The 24,595-nt window shown below is 39.7% G+C and overlaps 1 protein-coding gene across 1 annotated transcript; it reads right to left on the bottom strand.

Annotated features, from left to right (window-relative positions):
- Positions 1-373: 373 nt before the first annotated feature.
- LOC147899216 (laccase-2-like) lies at positions 374-23,216 on the bottom strand. Its single transcript, XM_087377661.1, has 5 exons — positions 23,106-23,216; positions 22,108-22,504; positions 20,698-20,826; positions 18,956-19,933; positions 374-672 (listed from the first exon to the last, which is right to left on the bottom strand). Exons 1-5 carry the CDS (start codon positions 23,214-23,216, stop codon positions 542-544), a joined length of 1,746 nt encoding a protein of 581 aa, XP_087233787.1. The 3' UTR covers positions 374-541.
- Positions 23,217-24,595: the final 1,379 nt, after the last annotated feature.

Here is a 24,595-nt window from a genome sequence, read left to right as displayed (position 1 = left end):
GTGTATAAGAAAAAAAGTTAATTTGTTCTAGCATTTCACTAATTACTCAAGCATTTCACTAGTTAGCATACTTTTTTTCAAACTAATATGTACTTTATCAAATGCATTGTCATCCTATGAGTAAGGACAATAAATATTAGGGCTCACTTATTTTTGCACTTATAAATGATTACCTTGAAGATTTATCAAATATAGCTATGAAAACTTTAAATGATTAAATTTTTTATCATACAAACAGTGCCTCAAATTTCTTTATGCTACAGGATTAGTTCTTTAAATGATCAACATCTTTGTATGCTACTTAAAAACATATAAATATTCCTAATAAGAGTGGTATTTTTAATGTCATTATTATTTTTAAATAACAGGGGTATTGTTAATGTCATTTTCATCAAAAAGATACATATAGATAAGGAAGATAGTCATCCAAATTTGTTGAGGTTGAATCTTTATTGCATAGAGAACTTTGAAAATATTGTATAACTTGAAGTTTTTTTCCAACCCCTTAAAGGCACATTTTAAGGTCATCATCCCCTCAAGCTTAACATTGGGGGAGATCATCAGGTGGTGGTGGAATGTTATTGTATGCATCTTGCTTACTTTTGACCCAAAATACTGTTCTCATCCCCCAATATTGATGGACTTCAACATGGCAATGGAAGAGCCAAACACCTACAAGAGTAAAGTTTTAGTTCCTTGTAATAAGTTTTAGTTCTCATCCATAATGAGCATTGAAAGTCATAAATGAGAGTATTCAACCTTGTCTCATCAACCTTGTCTCATGATCTTAAATATGGACCCAATAAGACTCTTCTTGAGCAATATGGTATTATTTCCTTTGAAATTCTTTTTTTTTGTGTATGAATCTAGGATTTATTGTTAGAAATCAAAAGAGATCACCAAATCTAATTGCAAGAACTTATCACCTAATAATTATCCTTGTATGTTTTTTTCTTGTAAACACAATGGTATCCTCCTTAGTCCTCATAAGTTCAATCAATAATGGAACTCTTATTCATCTATATTATTATCAAACTATAGACATCAAATGTTTGAATCACATTCATTGAGAAGATAAATATAGATACAAACAATAAGACATATGAACATAAAGGGAACATGAGAAGTATTTTGAGATTTTAAATCAAGAGAAGCATGTAAAAATGTATCTTATCATGATTTTATCATTGATAAGAGAATCACTAACGTAATATGCCATCTCATATTATCTCATCCTATGTACATAATTCCCAACTATGTAGAAAGCTAAATTTAGATTGTGACAGTTCAAGGCGTTTATCAATTACTTGAAAAACATGGATTTCAAGAGTATAGTTTTGAAATTTATGCATGAACTCAAAAAGTCAATGAGAAACATAAAGACTATATGAATTTTGAAATTTTAAAAAAGTAATAGATAAAAAATAAGCATTAGTTTTTTGAGAAATTATCCTTTGGACTTATGAAAAAGATGATATCCTAGAATTAACTTATGATTAAATAAAACATTTGACATATGGAAGGAATAAGAAGAGTAATGGGGTGGAATAATGCCAAACAACATGATCATGATGCTAACGTAGATAGCAAGGAATTTAAACCTTATTTATCTATGCTTTTCTCTAGTTATTGACATTTCTACTAATTAATAATGTTTTAAGGGATTCTAATTGTAGTTTAACAACTTATTCCAACAAACTGAATATGGGTGTTATAGATACTTTCTTGATGCCTAGTTAGGTACCTCAAACATGCAACATCTATATTTGTGAGATCCACTGCTCACTTGGGTTTTTCTTGGGAGTGGGGCCTCTTAAGAATACCTAAATAGGTTGAGACCCATCTAGGCTTGCATCTTCCTAACAACATCTCTACATATATGGGGCTACAAATGGTGGATCCCACATCTGGATAGATAAAGGCTGGCTCCTAATGGTCCAAGTTCCATTTTGGACCACTGAACTTGCCATTTTTGGCTTTTCAAAAAGGAATACTATGAATCCATTCCTCAAGAAGCGAATGTTGGATAGCACTAGGCCTTTTCATGACCACAAGTTTTGTACCCATCCCTCTAGGGATGCTACTAGTGGTCTCGAGGTCATGGATGTACCCAACCACCGCACAAGAGCTAAGTCATTTCCTTGATTTGTTTAGCAGACCAATGTGGACTTTAACATAGAGGAGCTTACCTAACAAGATTTCTCCATCTTGTTTATCATTTCTGTGAGCTCCTTGGCTCTATTGTTCATCTCTGTTTCTTTTGGGAGGGTCTTGGAAGATCTTCCTTGCCTTGCTGCTGCTGCTGAGGGCTGCCCATGATGTGTGTCTTGGCATGCCTCCTTCCAAAGCCCCTATTTAGGTCGAGTTTCCTGTCCTTTGATTGTCACTCTTTTCTTAAGTGGAGATGTTACTGTGGTTGTTCCTAGGGATAAAAACGGAAAATTTTATTAACCCATAGTGAGGCAACCCACACACATGCATGCTAATGAACTTTGGCTATAGATCCCCCCTTTGATCAAGATAGTAGATGGGAATGGCTATGAGATCATCCAAAAGGTGTTTTTTAAGAACATCCTAAATTCTTTCTTCTTGTGTGGTTTAGGGGTCCATTTCATTAGAGAAGGTCCCTCTAGTACTCATAGAAATGTGGTAAGAAAAATTGAGGAGGCGCCAACAAAAGCAAATAAATAGGATCAGAGAAAGATAGGGGAGAAGAAAGAGAAGGCCAAGACATAGAAAGAGAAGGGAAAGGCAATTGACCTAACAAATAGATTCAAGACCCTAAGAAAGGAAGCACAAAAAGAGGAGGCCACTGAAGATACCAGGTTGGAGGAGGAGGAAGAAGTAGTCCCAAAAATGTAGGCTTTTAAAGAACAACTACTCAAAGCAGATAAAGAAAAGGTAGTTAAGGCTCCTTTCACAATTGTAAGGGAAAAATAATCGACCCAATAGGAGAAGAGGGGGCAAACAAGCAGGTTGGGGGAACCACCCCCTGGACCATCAAATGTTGAGAGGAAGAAAAGTAGACTATCAAGAGGCTTCACAGTCTCCCCCCAGCAAAGCCCAATACAATTCAAAAAGAAGAGAAGCAAAAATTTTTAACAATCATGCAAGACACCAATCAAAACACCTTTTCACTTTTTAGTGTCAACGCCCAAGGATTGACCAACGATTTGAAACCAATCATTTTCAAGTAGTGGATGCGCAAGTCTAGATTAAAGTTATATTTTTTAGCACTACAAGAGGTCAAAGTAGGAGGAGAGAAGCTAAGATGGCAATTAAAACAGATAAATAATAGATTGCTTTGGTTCATAATGAAGCACGAGGACAGGAGAGGTGGTGCAGTTCTAGGAGTAGGAGCCCATTTGACAAGCTTTCTAGAAAGGCCGCTCAACTCTCTAGGGAAATGTGGAATTGGAGTAGAGTTTAGACACAAGAATTCAAAGTGTGACATTTTTTCAGTCTATGCTCCAAACACGGCAAGGTAGAGAACATTGCTAAGGGAGACATGCGCCCTTGGTAGGGATACTATACTTTTGGGAGACTTCAATCATGGTAGAGACTAGCATAGGTAGATGGAAGGCTTGGAACCAATATCAGAGGGAGTGAAGCCAGGGCATGGCAAAAGGTCAAAGAATGATCAGAGCTGATTCACATCTCCAAAGAAACTACTTTCACGTGGACCAATAATCAGTGCAGATCATCACACAGGAAGGCAAGGATCAACAAAATCTATGCCTCTAATTTCATTTACAAGGATGCACTAATGATCAAGGTCAAAGGGCTCACCACCCTCCCTTTCTCACATAATAACACAGTTTTTTTGCATGTGGATAGGGGGGAGGAAAGAAGAGGCAAGTATTGGTTTAATGCTAACCCTTTCTTCTTTCAACTACCCTATGTCAAGGACAAAGTTAGCAGCATTTGGCAGGTGACTTTTGGGGGAACAACTCACACTTTTGACAAATGGGTCAGGGCAATAGAGAGGAAAAAAAATTTCCTTAAGTCAATTAAGAAAAGAGCGAAAAAGTCAAGAAGGGAGAGAAGGGAAAGATTGGAGGAAGAAATGAAAGCACGAGAAGAAGATTCTACTGAACACAGTTAGAACAAGTACGAAGAATGCAAGGAAAACCTTATAAGAGAAGCTTTAATTGAAGCACACTAGGCATCCCTCTATTCAAGAGAATGGTGCATGAGCAAAGGCGATAGGGCAAACAAAGGGATGTTCAAGATGCTATGGAAAAAATACATTGAAGAAAGCATTGAAAAACTCAATGTTGGGGGGCAGACACTAAGCATCCAGGACTAGATTCTATAAGCGGTAGCGCAACACTTCCAACATATAGTGGGGAACCAAAATACTCATCTGCTAGGAAGTAAGAAGCAGCGAGTGGTGCAGTCAAGCCTCCTAAAGTGGTAGTAGGCTTTGACACGGCCTTCCTAGAAAGGGAGGTCACAATGGAGGAACTAAAGGCAATAGCAAATCAAATGGAAAAGGGGAAGACATCGAGGGAATATAGCCTTCCAATTGAATATTTTTAGGTCTACTGGGAGACTCTAAGCCCTTTCCTTATGATGTTGTGGCATGAAACTATAGAGAAAGGATTTTTTGACTCTAGAATTAACACAAGAATGATTAAGTTAATCTCGAAAGGGGTCCGGAGGAGGAGATTAAGAACTGGAGGCTGCCACTCACAATGCTAAACACTTGCTACAAAATATTTGCGAAGGTATTATCTCTTAGACTAAAAGGGAAAATGTAGGTCTAGATTAGAGAGGAACAAAAAGGCTTTATATAGGGATGACACATTCTTAAAGCAATCCTCATGCTGTGGGAAGGACTGGAATATGCAAAAGGTCATGGGCAGGATATTTGCTTCATGAAAGTCAACTTTGACAAAGCCTATGATAGAATGGAATGGGGTTTTATCCTCCAGCCCCTACAGGACATGGGAAAAGGACCTATCTTTAGGAGCTATGTCAACGCATTGCTACAAGGGGCAAAAGCAAAAGTGCAAGTCAATGGCCACACATCAGATGCTTTATCTTCAAAGAGGTCCATCATACAAGGCTAACCTCTGTCTCCACTACTCTTCACCATAGTGGTTAACTCACTAGGATGGCTAATTCAAAGAGAAGTCAAGCAGGGAGCATCATGGACATCCAACTAGAAGGGAACAAACATATTGTGTGCCAACAATTCGCTTGATGTCATGAACCTCACCCCCGCAAACGACCCCAGGTCAGTAGACTTAGTGTTGAACTGCCTCGATAACTTTTGTCTAGCTTCTGGGTCAAAGGTCAACCACAGCAAGACTGGAATTTTTGGCACAAGATCACAACCACCAAATGAACTTCTAGCAATGGGTTGCAAAGTAATTAAAGAAGGTGAGGTTTTCAGGTTGCTCGAAATCCCAATGGGCTTAGATGCTCAAACAAAAACAGGTGGGAATGGGTCATAAAAAATATCAAAGAGAAGATCTCAAAATGGCAAGGTCTTCAACCCACTCCTGCCAAGAGAAAGTTTGTTTTGAACCACCACATCTACCCTTCACTAATTTACTTTATTTCCTACTCGTTCTCATCAAAGAAAGCACTCAATCATATCAATACACTCTTTAAGGCTTTCCTATGGGGAGGAGACTTGGGGCAAAGAAAGATGGCTCAAGTGCAATGGAGATTTTGCACAATGCCCAAAGAGAAATGAGGTTTTGGCATAGTAAATAAGGAAATGAAAGTGGTGGCAAGATTCATGGGACAATGGATCATAAAGACCTTTGAGGCACCTCACATTGACTAGGCCTTTCTTGTGAGAAAAACATCAAAAATCTCAAACCCGCTAGATGTAAAAACTGGAAAGATCTCCCTGAAGGCACAACAGTCTTCAGTAGGGAACCTTTTGTGGCTAAAGGTTCTGAATTATGGAAGGGGATGTGGAAAGCGTGGAAAATTCTCAAACTGCATCTCCTTTGGAAAGGTTTTTTTGAGGAAAACACGAACCTTTTGTAGCCAAGACTCTGTCTAGTTTTCGATTATCCTATATTATTCTCCCATAGATGAACGCTCCATCAAAGGGGCCCTCTACCTTAACAAAAAATAAATTAGATGCTGGTAAGACTTGTGGCACTGGCCAAATAGAAAGTGGAAGAGTGATGAGGTGGTAGCAACATAATTTAGACTAAACCGGTTCGATACCAACCTAATCAAGGAACGACAAAATATGTGGGATGTGGAATCTCTAGCATGGATGGGAGGAAGGTCCAAGCCTTCGATCAGAGAATTCAAATGGGTGGGGTAAAATCAACTCAGCCCAATGCCCATTATTTAGGAACCAAAAATGGATAAGATGGGACTCGGCGGCAAAATGGGAAAGGAGGATTGAAAAGATGTGGGACAAGGAAATCCCAAAAAAACAATCGTTCTTGCTATGGCTCATCATACCAAGGGAGTCTGGATAGTAGGTAAAGCCCAAAGCATTGCGAGGGGATGGGAAGTGTGCACATTGCAAAAGGGAGACAGAGGATATTCCCCACCTCTTCATGAACTATATATACGCAACCAATGTTTGGAATCTTACAAGAAGACAAATAATGGGTTTCCTGATGCATTATGCATACCTATTCTTGGGGGACACTCCATCAAGAGCATCGAGGCACTGGCAATAGTACGAGTGCACTTTGGGTGTTATGGACTCAAAGATGTTCTGTTCATTTTTTAAATGATTTTATTGATGTTGCTCTCATGTTACTACATGGTGGCTGAATGTAGGAACGAAGAAAAACTGGGAGGCACTTGACAAGATGACAAAGGAGGTAAAGGAGGGAAAGGAGTAGGCACTCATTGCAAACCAACAGGACCAGCTCATACAGAAGGTGCAAGACCTCATGGCGAACTATGCACATGAGCTTCAGGAGAAAGAAAAGGTGCAAGATAGTGCCCAAAGGTAGCAAACGTCCCCCATCCCCACAGAGCCAATGACAACCCGACGGTCAATGGCACCAACAAATGCAACAATCCCCTCTCTATCTCAATGGAAGGAAGCATCCTGTACATGCAATACAAGCGGCATGTGGCCTAAACCAATCCAAGAAGTGCTACTTACAGAGTTTGGAATGAGAGTAACTGGAAGAGTCAATAGCAGCTCAACGCTTCAACTATGGAAACCCCACAGAGATAGGTTGAACCCCAATGTAATACAAGGCTAAGAAACACACAATAGGCACACTGAGTTTCTAACACTATTTTTGTATCTGTTACCTTTTGTCCTGGCATGTCTATCCCAAAGGAAGAATATTAGATTCTCTAAGTAGTGATGATCATAATTTCTGAAAGGAACAATTGTATTTACTATAACAATTCACTTTGACTTTTTAATATAGAACCCTCCTTTTGGAAAAGTAGATAGGGCTATATGGTATGGGATGTGCAATCTTACCTAGGATGGATGATGGTCAGAGGTTGCATGACCTCTAGTTCGGGGGTGATCTGGAGGGATCTACAATTAGGTGGTGATGTGCTAGCCAACACCATATGTGTCCCTTTGTTTGTATACGAATGTTGGGCTATGCATGTAGATTAGCATGGAGATAGAGGAGATCCTAGAACCACATCTTTGGGTGTTGTTTCATTTTATGGTTGAAAGTTTCCTAATCTCTAGCTCAGGGGTAGTGTCAGGGGATCTACAATTGGGTGGTGACGGGCTAGCTAACACCATATGTGTCCTTGTGTTTGTATAGTGACATTGGGCTATGCTTTAAACTAGCACATAGTTAGAGGAGATCCTAGAACCCCAGCTTGGGGTTGTTTCAAAGAAAAGTTACAAAGAAAAGCATGAAGGAGCATATATTTTATGACATTTATGTCTTTTTGTATGCAAAAAAGGTCATGCACCCGAATTTGAAATATTCATGAATCTTATAGTTAGAATGAACTTACAAAATAAAAATAAGGGCCAATAATACCCATCAACCCCAATACAAATTGATGGAAAAAGAAAAATAATTAATTGGAGCCTCTTATCAAGCTAATCACTTATCAACTACAAGCTAGGAAATTTTTACACCACATGTCTAGCATAAGTTCTTAAGTTCAAAAGTTAAAGTAATTTTATTAGAACTTCTCTCATAGAAAGTATAGATGGATGAAAATGAACAACAAATATAGAGGTGCATCCCAAGGCTTAAGATGAATATAAAATGCTCCTCTAAGTAGGGAATGATTTCAAATTTCTCCTAGCATGGGATCCTAGTTTCCCAATCATAAAGGGTGGGCGATAACCTCACTTGAAGTCCAAACATTGGCACAAACTTAGTAGTAATATTAGGAGTATAAGAGCACCTAGAATCAAGTTTATCTATTCATACTCATACTTTTAACTTTTCACATGGTACCTACCAAAGGACTTCTCTACTTACCAAGCAGGCTATAAATCAAGGACCTCTACTTACCAAGCAGGCCATAAATCAAGGACTTCTCTACTTGCCAAGGAGGCCTAAATTCAAGGTACCTACCAAAGGACTTCTCTACTAACCAAGGAGGCCATAAATTCAAGGACGTCTCTACTTTTCACATGGTACCTACCAAAGGACTTCTCTACTTACCAAGGAGGCCATAAATTCAAGCAATAATTTTGCTTCCAAAGTAGCTCATATGGATTTATCATCACCACTCAATTACAATCTCTAAACACTCTAAAAAATAAAAGAAATAAAAATTCAAGACATAAATAATCTATTTTTTATAGTCTATAATAATTTCCATCCTGGGATAAAGGACTAGATTAGATTCACAAATGACAAGAAGGAAGTTTGAATTTGAACCTCCTATCCTTGTAATAAAGTCCCTTTATATCCCTCAATGAGACAAAGAATCAAAGGAGGAAGCAAAAATACAAAAAGGTAGATGGTTAAACATTGTTTGATAAAGATTAGGAGTACTAAAAACATTGTCTTATAAATGTTAGGAGTACCAAAAAGGGGAACCATGTTTGACACAAGATGCTCTAAAACATTTCAAAAAGTACAAAGTGGAAAATGGTGAGATAATCTCATTTACCAACAAATAAGTCCCTCATACCTAATGATAATGATTATATTGCAAGGCCCCCTGAGTATTGGACTCTACTTGCTTGACTAATTCAACAATAATGGTCTTTTTCCACATTTTCTATACCAAGCCATTTTTCACTCATACAAGTATACAAAATGGTTAAGGGCCCTCTAGTCTATAGATAACTCTACAAGAGTCTCATAATGGATAAGGAAACTCTACAAGGCTCTAAAAATTCATGGTATTGAGTTTGTGGCAAGGCCACATTAGCATTGGATTCCACTTGCCCCTTTAGTTCAACCATAAATGAACTTTTTATGCATGCTTTCATTGATTAAACCAATCTAAGTTGGCAAGGGCCTTGAGTAAAGAAATGAGCATGGAAGGACCTTATAACTAATTTCATTGAGCTTATAGCAAAGCCACATAACAATTGGATTCTACTTGCTTAACCGAGTCAACCATGAATGGTGTTTTTCCACACTTTCTATACCCATGAACTATCTTGCTCACTTTGGGCATATGGAATGGGTAAGGGAACTTAAGTGCAAGAACTTGAGTCCAAGAAATTAGTGTTAAATCCAACATAATTTATGGGATTCATCTTATGGAAAGGCCACATGAGCCTTGGATTCCATTTTCCTCTCTAATCCAACCATAAATGATCTATGGCATTTCGATAATGTCCTTTTATTTCACTCGTTTTGGCTTGAGCCTTGAAAAGAGCTTTTGCCACAAAAAGGAACTGGTCGCTCCAAATCATGAAAGGTTGAGAATTTACATTCTCATCATCCTTCATAGAATTAAGTCCACCACGGAGACATTTGTAAACATAGTTTTTAGTAGATAAGCCCAATTTTGGCTTGAATGTACATCCCCGCAAGGGACAACCATATTTGTTCAGTTTATCCCTTTTGACTTAAATATTGTGAGGTGGCCAAATGAAATTCTTTGAATAATCAAGAAGGATTATTAGGTCCTCCAAACAAAGATCTCGTGGGTCTTTAAATCCAGCATTAACTACAATGGACATGAACAAATTTGTAAATCAAGCAGAATATCCTATTGAGCTTGCTGGGCATACCTTTGCCCCCAACCATTGGGATTCATATGGAAATTGGAGATGAGACTAAATAATTCTCTTGGAATATGGAGACAATATTCTTTGCATGATATATACCAAGGGAGCCATTTTCATTGGTTTCGCCAACCTCAATGGGTAAATAGTCTTGAGTCAAGGAAACAAATATGAAGTACCTCAAACTTGATGTGATTGATACTATCTTAGGGCCACTTGATGCTATATTCCACTTAACTAATTTAACCATAAGTTGTATTTTACACACTTTCCAAACTTAGGTGATAATTTTCTCTCACTTGGACCTACAAAATGGTAAGGACACTCAAGTTAAGAAATGAGTAGGCAAGGACCTCATACATAATGTATTGAGCATGTTGCAAGATAACACAAACATTATATTCCACTTTCTTATCTAATTCAACCATAAGTAGTCTTTTTTCAAATTTCTCATAGCAAGTTATGTTTTTCACTATTTAGGCATGCAGAATGGGTGAGGGTATACAAGCTAAGAAATGAGTATGAAAGGACCTCACACCTAATGGGGTAGAGATTTTGGAAAGGTCACATGAGCATTGCATTCCATTTTCTTAACTAATTCAATAATAATTAATATTTCTCACACTTTCTATACCAAGAGAGCCATTTTTCATTCATTTGGGCATATGAAATATGTAGGGGTCCTCAAGTTGAGAAATAAGTATGAAAGGTTCTCATACTTGATGAGAATGAGCTTGTGGCTAGGCCAAAATGATTGACTAATTCAGCCATAAACTATCTTCTTTCACACTTTCTATACAAAGGATCCATTTTTTACTCATTTGGGCTTATAGATGGGTAAAATCCCTTGAGTTGGGGAATGAGTATAAAAATCCCTCATACTTCATGGGATTGATCTTGTTGCCTAGATATATGAGGTTGTGGGATTGAGCTTGTAGCCAAGATGCATAAGCATTATATTCCACTTTCTTGACCAATTCAGCAATAAATGGTCTTTTTCTCGTATCTTTACACACTTTTGATATAAAATGAAAGCCCTTTTACATGACTTTACACTTAGACTCTTGCAGAACTTTATCAAGTTAAGACATCATTATTTATGGTATTGAGCTTATAGTAAGGCTACATGGGAATTGGATTCCACTAGCTCCCAGGCTACTTCAACCATGAATGATTATTTTTTACAATTTCTATACCAAGAAATCCGTTTTTCACTAGCTTGGCGAACTTGAGTGGTTGAAGGGTCTTGAGCCAGGAAATGAGCATGAAACTCCATCATGCTTAATGATGTTGAGCTTATGGGTTGGATTTCAATTGTTTCAATAATTCCACCATAAATGGTCTAATTCCACACTTTCTATACCAAGGGAGCTATTTTTTTCTCATTTGGGCATACAAAATGGTTGATAAGCATCTGCAATCCAAGAAATGAGTATCCAATGATGGAGAGGAGGTCTTATCGGAGAGCAACAAAGAAAGGGAGAACATCAAAATTGTGGGTACTAACTCACCCAAATCAAGGTAAGCTCTTATTATGTATGTATGGTACAAAGGGGTATATACTAGGCCATTGGCCTTTACCCCAACAACCTCCCACTTAAAGGCTAATGCACCTTTAAGGGAGAAGATGGGCATCCTAATGTCATACGACACCCATCAATACTCTGCAATGTGCAAACCGCTCTAAGGAAAGACTCTTTGTAAAAAGATCTGCAGGGTTCTCATCTATGTGAACTTTGACAAGCTAGATGCGCTTGTCCTCAATCACCTCTGTGATGAAGTGATACTTCACATCAATATGCTTTGTCTTCACATGGAAGATAGGATTTCGTGCCAACTGGATGGCACTCTGACTATCACAGTGCAAAACTGGAACCTCTCCTGCAATGCTCAAGTCTCCCACTAGATGAGTAAGCCATATAGCTTCCTTGCATGCCTCAGTGGCTGTAACATACTCTGCCTCAGTGGTAGACAAGGCCGTACATGGCTGCAAATGAGAGACCCATGAAACTGCACCTCCAGTGAATGAGAAAACATATCCTATAGTAGACCTCCTGGTGTCTACATTCCCTACAAAATCAACATCTGCATATCCAACAACATATGTGTCCTTCTTCCCAAAGAAAATGCACATGTACTTTGTACTATTCAAGTATCTCATGATACCTTTCACTACCCCCCAATGCTTCTTGCCAGTATTTGCCATATACCTGCTAATAGCTCCCATTGTAAAAACAATATTTGGACATGTAGCAACCATGGCATACATCAAGCTTCCTACTGTGGATGCATAAGGTATCTTTGCCATGTCAGCCCGCTCCTCATCTGACTTAGGGCTATCCGCTTAGCTGAGTTTCACATATGGAGGCAACGGAGTACTTATGGACTTCCCCCTCTCCATATTGAAATGCTCAAGTACCTTGCTAATGTACTCTTTCTATGACAAATGAAGGAGTTTCTTGTTCCTATCCTGAACAATCCTCATGCCAAGTATGTGACTGGCATCACCCAAATCCTTTGTGTCAAAGGTCTCATGCAACCTTTTCTTCAAGGCATCCACATCTAAAGTAGATTTCCTAGCAATAAGCATGTCATCAACATATAAAATTAAAATAAGAAGGCTGCCATGTGATGCCTTCTTTGTGTAGAGGCAATGATCTGTCTCGCTCCGTGTGTACCCTTGGGATCTCATGAATGCATCAAGCTTATGGTCCTGCTTCAGCCCATAAAGACTTTTCTGAAGCTTGCATACCACCCGTTCTTTGCCCTGCACAACAAACCCCTCTGGCTGCTGCATATAGATGTTCTCATGAAGATCTCCATGTAGAAAAGCTATTTTTATATCCATTTGGACAAGCTGCATGTCCTCTCTGGCAACCAATGCAAGCACTATACGAAGGGTAGTCATCTTCACCACTAGGGAAAAGATCTCATCAAAGTCAGTACCCTTCTCTTGCTTAAAACCCTTGACTACCAACCTTGGCTTATACTTAGGCAATGCATCTGCTGGAGACATCTTTAGCTTGTAAACCCATTTGCATGGCAATGCATGCTTTCCTTTGGGCAAATAAATCAAATCCCAAGTAGCATTCTTCATCAAAGAATCCATCTCTGACTGCATAGCCTTCTCCCACTTATGCTTGTCATTCCTAGACATAGCATCCTCAAAGCATGAAGGCTCACCACAATTTGTCAACATGACATAATCTAGAGATGGAGCATATCTCTGTGGAGGTCGTGAGACTCTAGTGGAATGTCTCAACACTTGCTCTCATGAGCATCTTGCTATCCCAACTAATTTTCATGCACAACCTGAGGTTGTCCACCTAGATGTGGCTCTCCCACCTCATGATCTATGGGCTGTCCATGCCCTACATCATGTGGAACAAGTTCTGCATGCCTCTCATATGGTGGTTGTCCATCCTCTTGAAACATCACTTTGTCTATCTCAACATTCTTTTATGGCTTCTTGTGCATCTTGTCCTCATTAAAGATAATATCATGTGTGCGTACTATCTTCCTGGCCTCTAGATCCCACAATTGGTATCCCATCTCACCTAAGTCACCATATCCAAAAAAAATGCACTTCCTTGTCTTTGGACCAAGCTTGCTACGTTTTTCCTTAGGGATATGAAAATAAGCTTCACAACCAAATACACGAAGATGCCCATAAGATGGTGGCTTGCCTGATCAAACCTCTTCTAGCACTTTCCCATCTAGTGCCTTGCTAGGCGATCTATTGATAAGATGTACTGTTGTCTTGATAGACTCAACCCAAAAGCCATGAGGTAGACTGGCATTAGAAAGCATGCTTATATTCCTTTCTTGAATAGTTCTATTCATCTTCTCAGCAACCCCATTTTGAGAAGGATTCTCAGGAGTAGTCAACTCCCGCTTGATGCCACGTAGCTCACAAAATTCTTAAATGCATGAGAGGTATACTCTCCTCCATTATCAGTGCACAAGAATTTAAGCTTCTTGCCCGATTGATTTTCAACAAATGCTAAGAACTTTTGAAATGCATCAAAGACATCACTCTTCTTCCAAAGATGATAGCTCCACACTTTTCGTGTAGCATCATCAATGAAAGTAGCAAAGTAAGAAGCACCACCCAATGAGACAGTAGGCATAGGTCCACACACATCACTGTGAACCAACTCCAATGGTTCAAGCCTCTTTTTGCCCAAAGAATTTTTACGTGAAGACCGTGATTGCTTCCCATACATGCAATGCTCACACATGCTAAAATCTGAAAAGTTAAACACGGGAACGTACTGCAAACCAAAAAGTATCTTCATTCCTGTCATGCTCATATATCCCAACCCAGGATGCCACAAAGAGACGGATGGCTACTCGGTCACATTGATTACATTATCTCTTATGCTTGACACATGCATTGAGTAGAACGTTCCATGCTTGGAACCTCTAGCAATCACAAGTGACCCTTTGCTAATTTTCCATGTATTGTGCCAAAAAACACATGATAGCCATCATCATCAAGCTGTCCCATACTTATCAAGCTCTTTTCCAGATTTGGAACATGCCTAACATTCTTGAGTACAAATGTAGAACCATTAGGAATAGACAAGTGGATATCTCCCACTCCAACAATGTCACATGGATAATCATTTCCAAGTCTCACAGTCGCTTTCCTTCCTACATCATAAATGGTAAACCACTCCCTATGTGGAGTGACATGGAAAGATGCTCCTGAGTCTAGTATCCAATTCTGTGACAATGCATCATAACTAGTCATAAGAAAAGCATGCTCAAACATAGAGGCATAAAGAATGTCACCCTCATCACTATTGTTACCTATGGCATTCACTTCCTCTATATTGACAGTTGATTTCTCTTCCTTCTTGGACTGCACATTAGCTTTGCCTTTGCCTTTATCGTTCTTCCATTTGTAGCAATTCTTTTTGAAATGGCCTTTCTTCCCATAATAGAAGCATTCCAAATCCTTTTTGGCATGGGATTTTCCTCTAGATTTGCTTCTAGACTTGCTTCTATTTCTGTCGTGGTATTTCTGCCTAGAATATGACCTCCCTCTCACATTGAGAGCACTTGAACTTTTAGTTCCAGCATTGGGAGAACACCAAAATTGTGGGTGCTAACTCACCCAAATCAAAGTAAGCTCTTATTATGTATGTATGGTACAAAGGGGTATATACTAGGCCATTGGCCTTTACCCCAGCATCCAAGTCTCTCATAATTTATGGGATTCATCATGATATAAGGCCACATGGGGAGTCAATTCCACTTTCTCTGCTAATTCAACCACAAGATTTGTTTTTACCTTTCTATATCAAGGGAGCCATTTTTCATTGTAGAGTGGGGGCAACGAGTTGAAAAGGCCCCTCATACTTGATGGAATAGAAATGGTAGCACTGAAGTGAGCATTGTATTCCACTCGATCAATAAATTTAAGCATAAATGGTCTTTTTTCATGACTTCTATAGCAAGTAGCACAATTTTTCTCTCATTTGGGAATATGAAATGTGTTATGGCCCTTGAGTCAAGAACCAAGTATGCATACATGATGGGGTTGATCTTGCAAAAAGGAGAAATGGTTGCAGGTTGGCATATAAATTGTGAAAAAATACCAGTAATTATCGAATTAGTCAAGCAACTTGAAATTAATGCTCATATTTCCTTTCCACAAGCTCAAGGAGTATGAGGGCTTTGCAAGCTTTGTACTTGACTTGAGTCTCTTTATCCACTTTCTTTGGCCAAAAAAATGAAAAATAGATCCCTTAGTATAAACAAATGTGGAAAGACCACTTATGGTTGAACTAGAGAGGCAAGTGAAATTCAATGCTCTATGGCTCATTTGGATGTTCAAAATGGACTCAAAATGGATAAGATCCCTTGAGTCAAGAAACGAGTGTACAAAAACCTCATAATTGATGGGATTGAGGTTGTGGCATGTCCACATGAATATTTCATTCTACTTGCTTGAATAATTCAATAATAATTGTTTTTGACTCTCTATATCAAGGGTCACTTATTTGGGCCTACAAAATGGGTAAAGTTCCTTGGGTTAGGCAATGAGTATGCAAGGCCCTCATGCCAAATGGAATTGCGAAGGCCACTAGATGAGTGACTAACTCAACCACAAATGATATTTTTTACACTTTCTAAATTAAGGGAGCCATTTTTCACTACTTGGGGTTATGAAATGTGTAAGGGCCCTTGAGATTCTAGCAAGGCCATATGAGGATTGGTGTGTCCTTACTCGTCTAATGGAATCAAAACAAGCATCACTACATATTTCTTTATTGTTATTATTTTGGCTATGTCAAAATAAGTGCCACTATAAAGATGCACTTCGTTGGCTTTTTCGCGAATGAAGGATGAAGGCGCAAAGCGTTCGCTGCCGTTGCCATACCAGTCGTAGTTCTCGGCTTATCATATGCGCAGGTGCAAGCTTCATCAGTTATTAAGAAATGCGATGAAGCTTCCCAGACTTCGGACCTTGAGTATCGTCGAATGAAATAGGTTCGCAGACGATTTTTGCTAACCGGCGAAAAGCCGCGGCTTTCATTTCTTAAGGAAATGGGGCAACAACATGCTCTTGTGATGGAAAAGTTTGCACATGTACCCTTAGAAGATGCCCGGGACAAAAGAGTGCTAACGACAAAAGCACCTCCGAGTGACCCCAACAAGAGAGGCCACGGGCTTGGATCGAAATTGCCGGGCACTAAAAGCAGATTGAATTGAGAACAGGTAACGGGTACTATTAAGTTTTAAAATGTTCATGCTCGTAGCAATGCTTATTCTAACACCTATTTTGATACTAGGGGACTTTTTTGAATTTTGCATCGCTATCCTTGCTCATTTTCATTTTCTCTTCCAAACTTTCCTATAATCCACTCTTGCAATTCCTCTCTCCTTGCACCACAACTCAATAAATCTCTTTCCCACCACAACCTTATTTTCCCTCTCACACATCCTCTTTGGTAACTTGCAGAAAAGGCACTCAAAATTTCCAAGATTAAGGAAGTAAGTCAATAACTCTCCCTCTTCCTATTTTTACCCCCCTCCCTCTCTCCCTCTCCCTCTCCCTTTCTTCCTCTTCCTTGCCTCTCCCTCTCCCTCTCCCTCTCCATTCCTTTTCTTATCCTTTTCTATTTTAATAAATTTTCTTACGAAAGAGAGTCATAAACATAAGTAGGTTAGGGATTGCAAGGATTAAATCCCTTAATTTTAAACCAATCTTAAATTGAAAACACTTGAACCACCTCTAGAAACATAAAGAATGGCATTGGTGGTGATAATGAACGCCTACAAGTCCTACGGTTCACTCTTCTTTTTGCTTGAATCTTACAATGGATAAAACCTTGCAAAGCTGAAGGAAAGACCTCATCAAGCCTTCACCTTATAACCCCCTCACAATAATGGGAAACTCATCTACACTTATGATTCCTTATATTGGAATGTTTTAACATTGGATCATTCATGCACTAGGATATGCCATTGGGATCTTGCCCTATAAACCCACATCAAAGTTTCAAGATTGGACCCTCAAGCTTATAATAAACAACTAGAGGAGGTGGACATGTTGCAAACAAGAAATTCGCTTATAAAGATGAAAAATAGGGACCCACAAACATAAACTAATAGTCTTTATCACCCCTATCAAAACTGCAAACAAGAAAAGAAGTGCCAAATTATCATCATAGCCTAAAGAAATAAATATAGTTAAATAGTTAATGAGAAAAAGGGGGCGAAAGCAAACAAGTTGTCTTCATTAAGTGTTGTACAATGGCCCATGAAAATGTGTGGTAGGATGAAGAAAATCCAAACAAGAAATCAAGTCTCTTAGAATGGAAGTGAAAAGTGTTTTTTGAAGAGAAATGCAATCTTATAACCTTTCGTAAAAACCAACATGGATGGGCCAATTGATCAAGGAAAGGATAGTTTACATATAAATCAAGACCAATCTTAAGGCGAATTAAATGCATCAAAGGTAGAGCTCGGAATTGCCAATAGAACCTAAAAACAATCTACACATCATAACACAAAAGTTTATAGAAACATTGGTACAAATACCTTTACCCCAATGTTGGAATAAGTTTTTGCTATCATTAGATCTCTACTTAAAATTTGGTAGGCCTTGCAATTTCAAACAAGATGGGAGTTGTATAGATTTGATTCTCATTATAAAGAGAATCAAATTTGGCATACCAAAGCAATTATTGTAAATCTTTGCTTGAAAGGAGCATTTTTCCCTTTCCTATTTGAGACACTAAATGGGGGTTAAATAGCATTGATAATAAAGTAAGTTGGATGAGCTCTATACTTGTCCATCCGTTGATTCTTGAACAAGGGTCCAAGGACCAATTTTCTTGTTCATACTAATTCAACATTATAAATTAACCTAGAAAATACCCATGATCCCCACACACATAAATGCTCCTCTACTTTCAATAGGTACGTCCTCTATGATGGAAGGACAAAATTAGTTATATGCTACTACTACGTCATGTGTGATGGAAGGATGGCTTGAAGAGTATGATGCTATTCACCCTTGCATACACTATAGCTTCAAATAGTGATCTTGAAGTAGTACTTAGTGATTTCACCCATTACACATGGACAATTGACCACGTATAGTAAAGCCTAATTAAATTCCTTTAGAATCTGCATATATTGATGCATTCTTGAGTGGAAGTCTTTCCAATTGAGGTTGGTGCAAGGACATGAAACCCCAACGAGATTAAGGGAGAGAGGTTTAGAAGGTGAGGCTTCCATGACGAGCACATGTGGAAACTTAAAGCACACAGTGAGTGATGTGAAAAACAAACTGAAGGAAAGAAAAGGTACCTGGATTATCAGCTTTGAATCGAATGACAGACCATCCGCCCGCCGGGACCGAAACTGTGTTCCTGAGAGGCGGATCATCCAAATTGAAGCTTCTCGGATCAGAAATGGGATCGAAAATACCCAAGCCACTGCCCACTACGTAAAAACTGTAGCCGTGTAGATGCATGGGATGGCTCTCGAACTCCGGAAAGCTCGTATCTTGTAGCACCACCTCCACGTTGTCACCTTCATCGATTACGCTCACCTTGGTCGCTTGCAGGGGCTGGAAGAAGTCAAAATCTTCGGGTTCCTGCTCCCTTGTGTAATTATAAGGAGTGGGTGGATAGTCGGGGAAGTCGGTTGCGAGAGAACGGCCAGCGTAAACCGTTTCCAGGATAGAGACATTGGGCAACACGAAGGAGACGTTGTTGAGAGAAGCTGAGTAGCGCTCATTGTGGAGGCCTTGGCATTGGCCAGAGGGGGAGTTGGGGCAGCTAAGGTTGAGGAGGCCGAGGCTGATGGCGAAGAAGAAGAAGCGGTCGATAAGGAGGGGCAAGGGGAAGGGAGGGGGGGAGGAGAAATGGAGGAGGCTACGGGGGAGGGAGTCAAGGGAGAGCTGGAGGGAGGGGAGGTTGAGGGGGAGGGGGGGAGGCAAGGAAGGGGGGGCATTTTGGCCGGAGGCAACGTTGTAGAAGAGGAGGGCAGCTGAGGGGGTGGGGTGGATGGAGCGAAGGGAGGTGGTGGGAGAGGAGAGGATGCGGTACCAGCCAGGGGGATTGTTTGCTCGCAAGAGAACGTTGAGAGTTTGGCCAGGAGCCAGGAAGAGAGTCTGAGAATTCACAGGTTTTGTGTAAGCTGCATCAGCTTCGACTATTGTTAGCGTATGGTTGGCTATGGCGAAGAAGAAGCTCGCATGCAGAGCTGCGTTTATCACCCTTAGTAGATACGTCTTCCCTGGATATACCTCCAACGTATACATCTCGTTGCTTTCTTCTTGCCCTGCCCACATAGTTTGTATTTTGTTACTAGCCTCTCCCTTACGCTTTTTGTTAGCCTCTTCTTCCTTCTCCTTAGACTCGCATTTTCCTTCACACATCACAAATTAAACCTTTCCACACACCTCCCTACAAGTTTTTTCACAGCCTTCCACACACTCCAACCCGTTTAGTACACTCTCCAATCAACCATTTAGCTTTTACACACACACACACACACACACACACACACATGGCACAACATTTAGTACACTCTCCAATCAACCTCCACACATGGACACCCTTTCCCACATCTCCACTTTGCACCCCTTCCACTTCACCCCCTCATCTACACTTGGCATCCATGGGAAGCAGGCTGATGGGTGATAGCTCAAGGAGAGGGTTACATAAGGGAGAGATTATGAGGGAGAGTAAGAGAGAGCTGAGGGGGACCCGAGGGGGAGAGATCATGAGGGGGAGAGGTAAGGGAATTAGAGAGATGTCACTCCTACAAAAAAGTTTGAGGGAGAGTTTGGGGAGGGGGGTGTAACTTACCTTATTTTTATTTTTTCCTTTTTTTTGCCAAGGGATATATCAACCTATTTTTAGCATAGTTTAATTAATAGGGAAGACTAGTACTCAAAATTTTAAATTTTGAATTTATATTGAAAGGGGGAACATATTGAATCTCATTACATATTAGTGCATCTACAATTGCACTTCAAAAAGCATCCATGTCATGGTAAAGATGTTATATTTTCTTGCTTCTTTGGGCTATTATGCTTGCACCTGCTCCTCCGCATCTCTCTAGAGGGCCTGGCAAACCATTGATGGTGTTGGCATCTGCTGTACGTGCCGGGCCTCCCGTGGTAGCCAACTCATCCTCAATGTCTGAAAAATCCTCCGACCACCATTCTCCTGTGCAATACAAAGCACTCATAGTTTATCGTTTGAGCACAACCTTAATCTCCCCCCCTCCATCTTGTTGTTAAAACCAAAAGATATAATGCCACACACCAATTAGATCTAGCAACTACCAATAATATTACATTCACTAACTTAAAATACAATTTAAATTGAAAATTTTTCTTGAGCTATCTAAGAAAAATTTAAGACTTCCTTTTTCTCTCTAGTTGTACTTTGTATACAAGATTACACAACTTAATGGCATTGCATTCCAACATACTCCTTGAACACATATGATGTCTTTGTGCCATTTGGGCCCATGCTAGCCACATGATAGGGAAGGGCAACCCTTTTTAATCCATGATACTATAAAAAACACATGGCAACAACAGTGATCACAGCTTCATTTGGTAATGATGATTGACATATAGGGCACCTAAAATGTGATTAATTAGTTACATAAGGGCACTGTCTATGATCAAGAATCAACACATGCCTAGATTTAGCACAAAAGCTCATTCACTTCAACATTGGAGGTTAGGGCAAGGACAATGACATACCCATCAATGCTACCACACTAGCCACCCTAGTTTTAAGGCAATACTCCCAAGAAAAAAACCCTCGTAAGGCCCAATCTTATATCAAAATAGCATGGGATGAAGGTTTTTTATGTCATGAATCTATCACATAATCATATGTCCTTGGCTTATCTCTCCTCAAGAAATCATGTTGGTAGACTATTTTTACACACTTCTTGGGTACATGGGTTGCTGAGACTTGGATTTTTATATCTCCAAAGCATGATGCTCTTTATCAATCATCAACTTTGAAATATTGACCTAGTCGCTCTAGATCATCATGCTTGCCATAATAATCACAAGGTGGAACATACTATTTGTCCCTTCAGTCTACGCACTAAGAAAATTGTGACTAGACCCCTTGTCTCCTATTGAAAGTTCCAACATAGTTTCTAGTTTTTCACTTTAAAAGTTCGTATGTTGCAAAAAAGAGGGGCACATTTAATTTCTTGAGAACCAATTTTAGGAATCTCTCTAAAAAACACGCCCTAACCTAAATTTAACATAGTGACTAGCCCCTTAACTTTCCTTCCCATCTAATACAACCTATGATTACATCATAAATTTTGTGATGGACCAAGGCCATCATTGTCTAATCTTTTCATACAAGTATAAAGTATCCTCCATATCCAAATGTTATATAAAAGAGAACATGCCATGGAGTATTGTGCAACCAAGTTAAATACAGTAGCAAATGAAGGGGGTGGTGACTTACCAAGTAGGATTGCAGCCTCAGCATCTGGTTGTGAGAAAGGGTAGGCTTCATGCGTAGGCAAAATTATGAAAGCACCGTAGACACTAGCTCGCAGCCAATTGACATGGGCATGCCAATATAAGGTCCCTCGTTGGTTGACCACACGAAAATCATAGACATAAGAATTGCCATAGGCAATGGGACACTGTGTGATGAAAGCCGGTCCATCGGCCCATGGACTGCCCATCTGGCGTACTCCATGCCAATGGATTGTTACCGCTGCACCCATAGCATGGTTGGTCACGTTGACCAATACACGGTCTCCTTCCCTCGCATAGATGGTGGGTCCTGGGTATTGCCCATTCACAACAACCATTGCGCGTGTCCGACACAATCGTGTGACCTCAATGTATGCTACCTAAGCACAGAGAAAGGAGAAATGAATACTCAAATATTTACAAATTCATATGAGATTATTTGATGCATTATGAATATAAAAGATTTGAAACTTCAAAATATGACCAAATCAAATGCATCCATCTTTCAAAATGAGCCGGGAAAGTTTCCCATGATATAAGCTGAATCTACGAAAGTTTTCCCATGATTCATGTGGGCTTTTCGAGATTCACGTGCCTTTGCGAGGGGAAACTTAGTAAATTGCACAGTTTACGTTCGAGTATTTCCAACAGGATAGATTTAGCCTGAGCAGATCAGTTTCGACACAGCTGCAATATCTGTATACGTTCAGCTCAGCAGCTTAGAGCCATTCTAAAGCACGAATTCTGTAGCCCGAAGAGATTGTTTGTGTTCAATTGAGAGCTTAGATTGATCTAACCCGCAAATTCAGTTCGCGAGTCCATTTGGTAGGGCTACAATTAAAATTGAATGCTGTCTAAGAAGCATGTCTCTCAGATTTAGCAGTGAGCGGCGTCTGGTGGACACTCCAAAATGCGAGTCACAAAAGCCTACCTTCGTGAAAAACCGGTACATTGTGGGAAAAGGGAAGCCTGATTGCTTACTTCAAAGTTATAAATCCGTGTTATAGGAGTGTAGACGATAGAGTCATCTGAACTTGATAAGTGACCTTCCAGCAAGAGAACGAGCAAGCTAAGCCAAATCTTCCTTCCCATCCTGTTGCTTCTGAAATTCGTGGAGAGCTAGGAGCGATAAGGGCTGACTCGAACCGCAATGAAAAAAGTCGATACAATGCCAATAGTGAGCAGGGATGTTACAATACGAAATGCCTTCAAAAGTGAGGGATGTTTTGCATGACAATAAGGTACATGGAGGCCTTTTTGGTGTGTGGGCTTCGTAGGATGCATACACATTCGGTGTGTGTGAGAGAGAGAGAGAGAGAGACTACCCCTTTAACCCATGTTCCACATCCCCGGTATTGGACTACAAATAGCAATACATTAGGCTAACTCCATATCAAATGGAGAGCATCTTGCGCATCATATTATGATGTCAAGGATTGAGCTATGGTAAAGCAATAATTGAGGTTATCTCCATAACAAATGGAGAGCACCTTGCACATCACAATATGATATCAAGGATTGAGTCATGTTCTTGACTTTCCAATGTAAGAATGTCTTACTAGCAAAGTTAGCAAAATGAGTATCAAGTTTACCATCCATGATTTGACATATTTTTAAAGTCTTAGTTAAGGATGCAAGGCTTGACACATTATTGAAGGGTCAACGGTGGAATTTGCATTTGTAGAACAATCAAGCAAATAGCATAGCCTCCATTTCACCATCTTGTGTAGGTTAGTTCACCCTCTTTCGTTTCCAAAGGCATGGCCTCTAACCACTAAGCCAAAAGCTTCATTATTTTGTTACACTAATACTCAAGCTTTACTTTCTTTTTCTCTTTTTTGAAAATGAAGAGTAGACTTATATTATGGGGTGGGTCAAGCCCAAGAAAAGACCCTAAATACAAAAATTGGCATAAATAAAGGGTTTTACCCAAGGCCTACACTATTGGACTGGAGGTAAACCACGTATGTCCCCAGCACCGTGGCTACATCAACCAAACTAATAGCCACTATAGGATCACTACTACCAGAATCCTAGAGATATCCCAAAGAGAAGATTGGACTAAACCCAAAAGAAAGCCAACATTCACCAAGCCCATGAACATCGTTTGATTCTGACAAACCATTGAACCGATAGTAAGATAGCTGCCCATATGTACGGCCAGCAAGCCACAAGTGTAGACGGGCCTTTTGACAACATCTCCTAATAGCCTCATTCTCCAATCTGAATCGAGGTAGAATTTTGACATCAGCCCAATCTTCCTAATAGCAGCTTCAACTCTTTCCCTAGCACTGTGAGTGGCTGTACAATGCCACATCAAGTGGGGAATAGACTCCATAGATCTATTGCACAAAGGGCACATAGGGTTGATTGGAAAAAAAAATTGAGCTTGGCCCAAAGTGGCAACCATTGGTGGAGCACTTTCCAAGCAATAGGGTCATTGTTTACTTGGGTGTAGCCATTTTTGGTGA

Source organism: Dipteris shenzhenensis, chromosome 8 (assembly GCF_047967505.1).
Source record: "Dipteris shenzhenensis isolate YYH24624 ecotype China chromosome 8, Dip_SZ_1.0, whole genome shotgun sequence".
In the NCBI taxonomy this organism is placed as follows: domain Eukaryota; kingdom Viridiplantae; phylum Streptophyta; class Polypodiopsida; order Gleicheniales; family Dipteridaceae; genus Dipteris; species Dipteris shenzhenensis.
The sequence above is the reverse complement of the archived record's forward strand: the minus strand, read 5'-3'. Positions and strand labels throughout refer to the sequence as shown.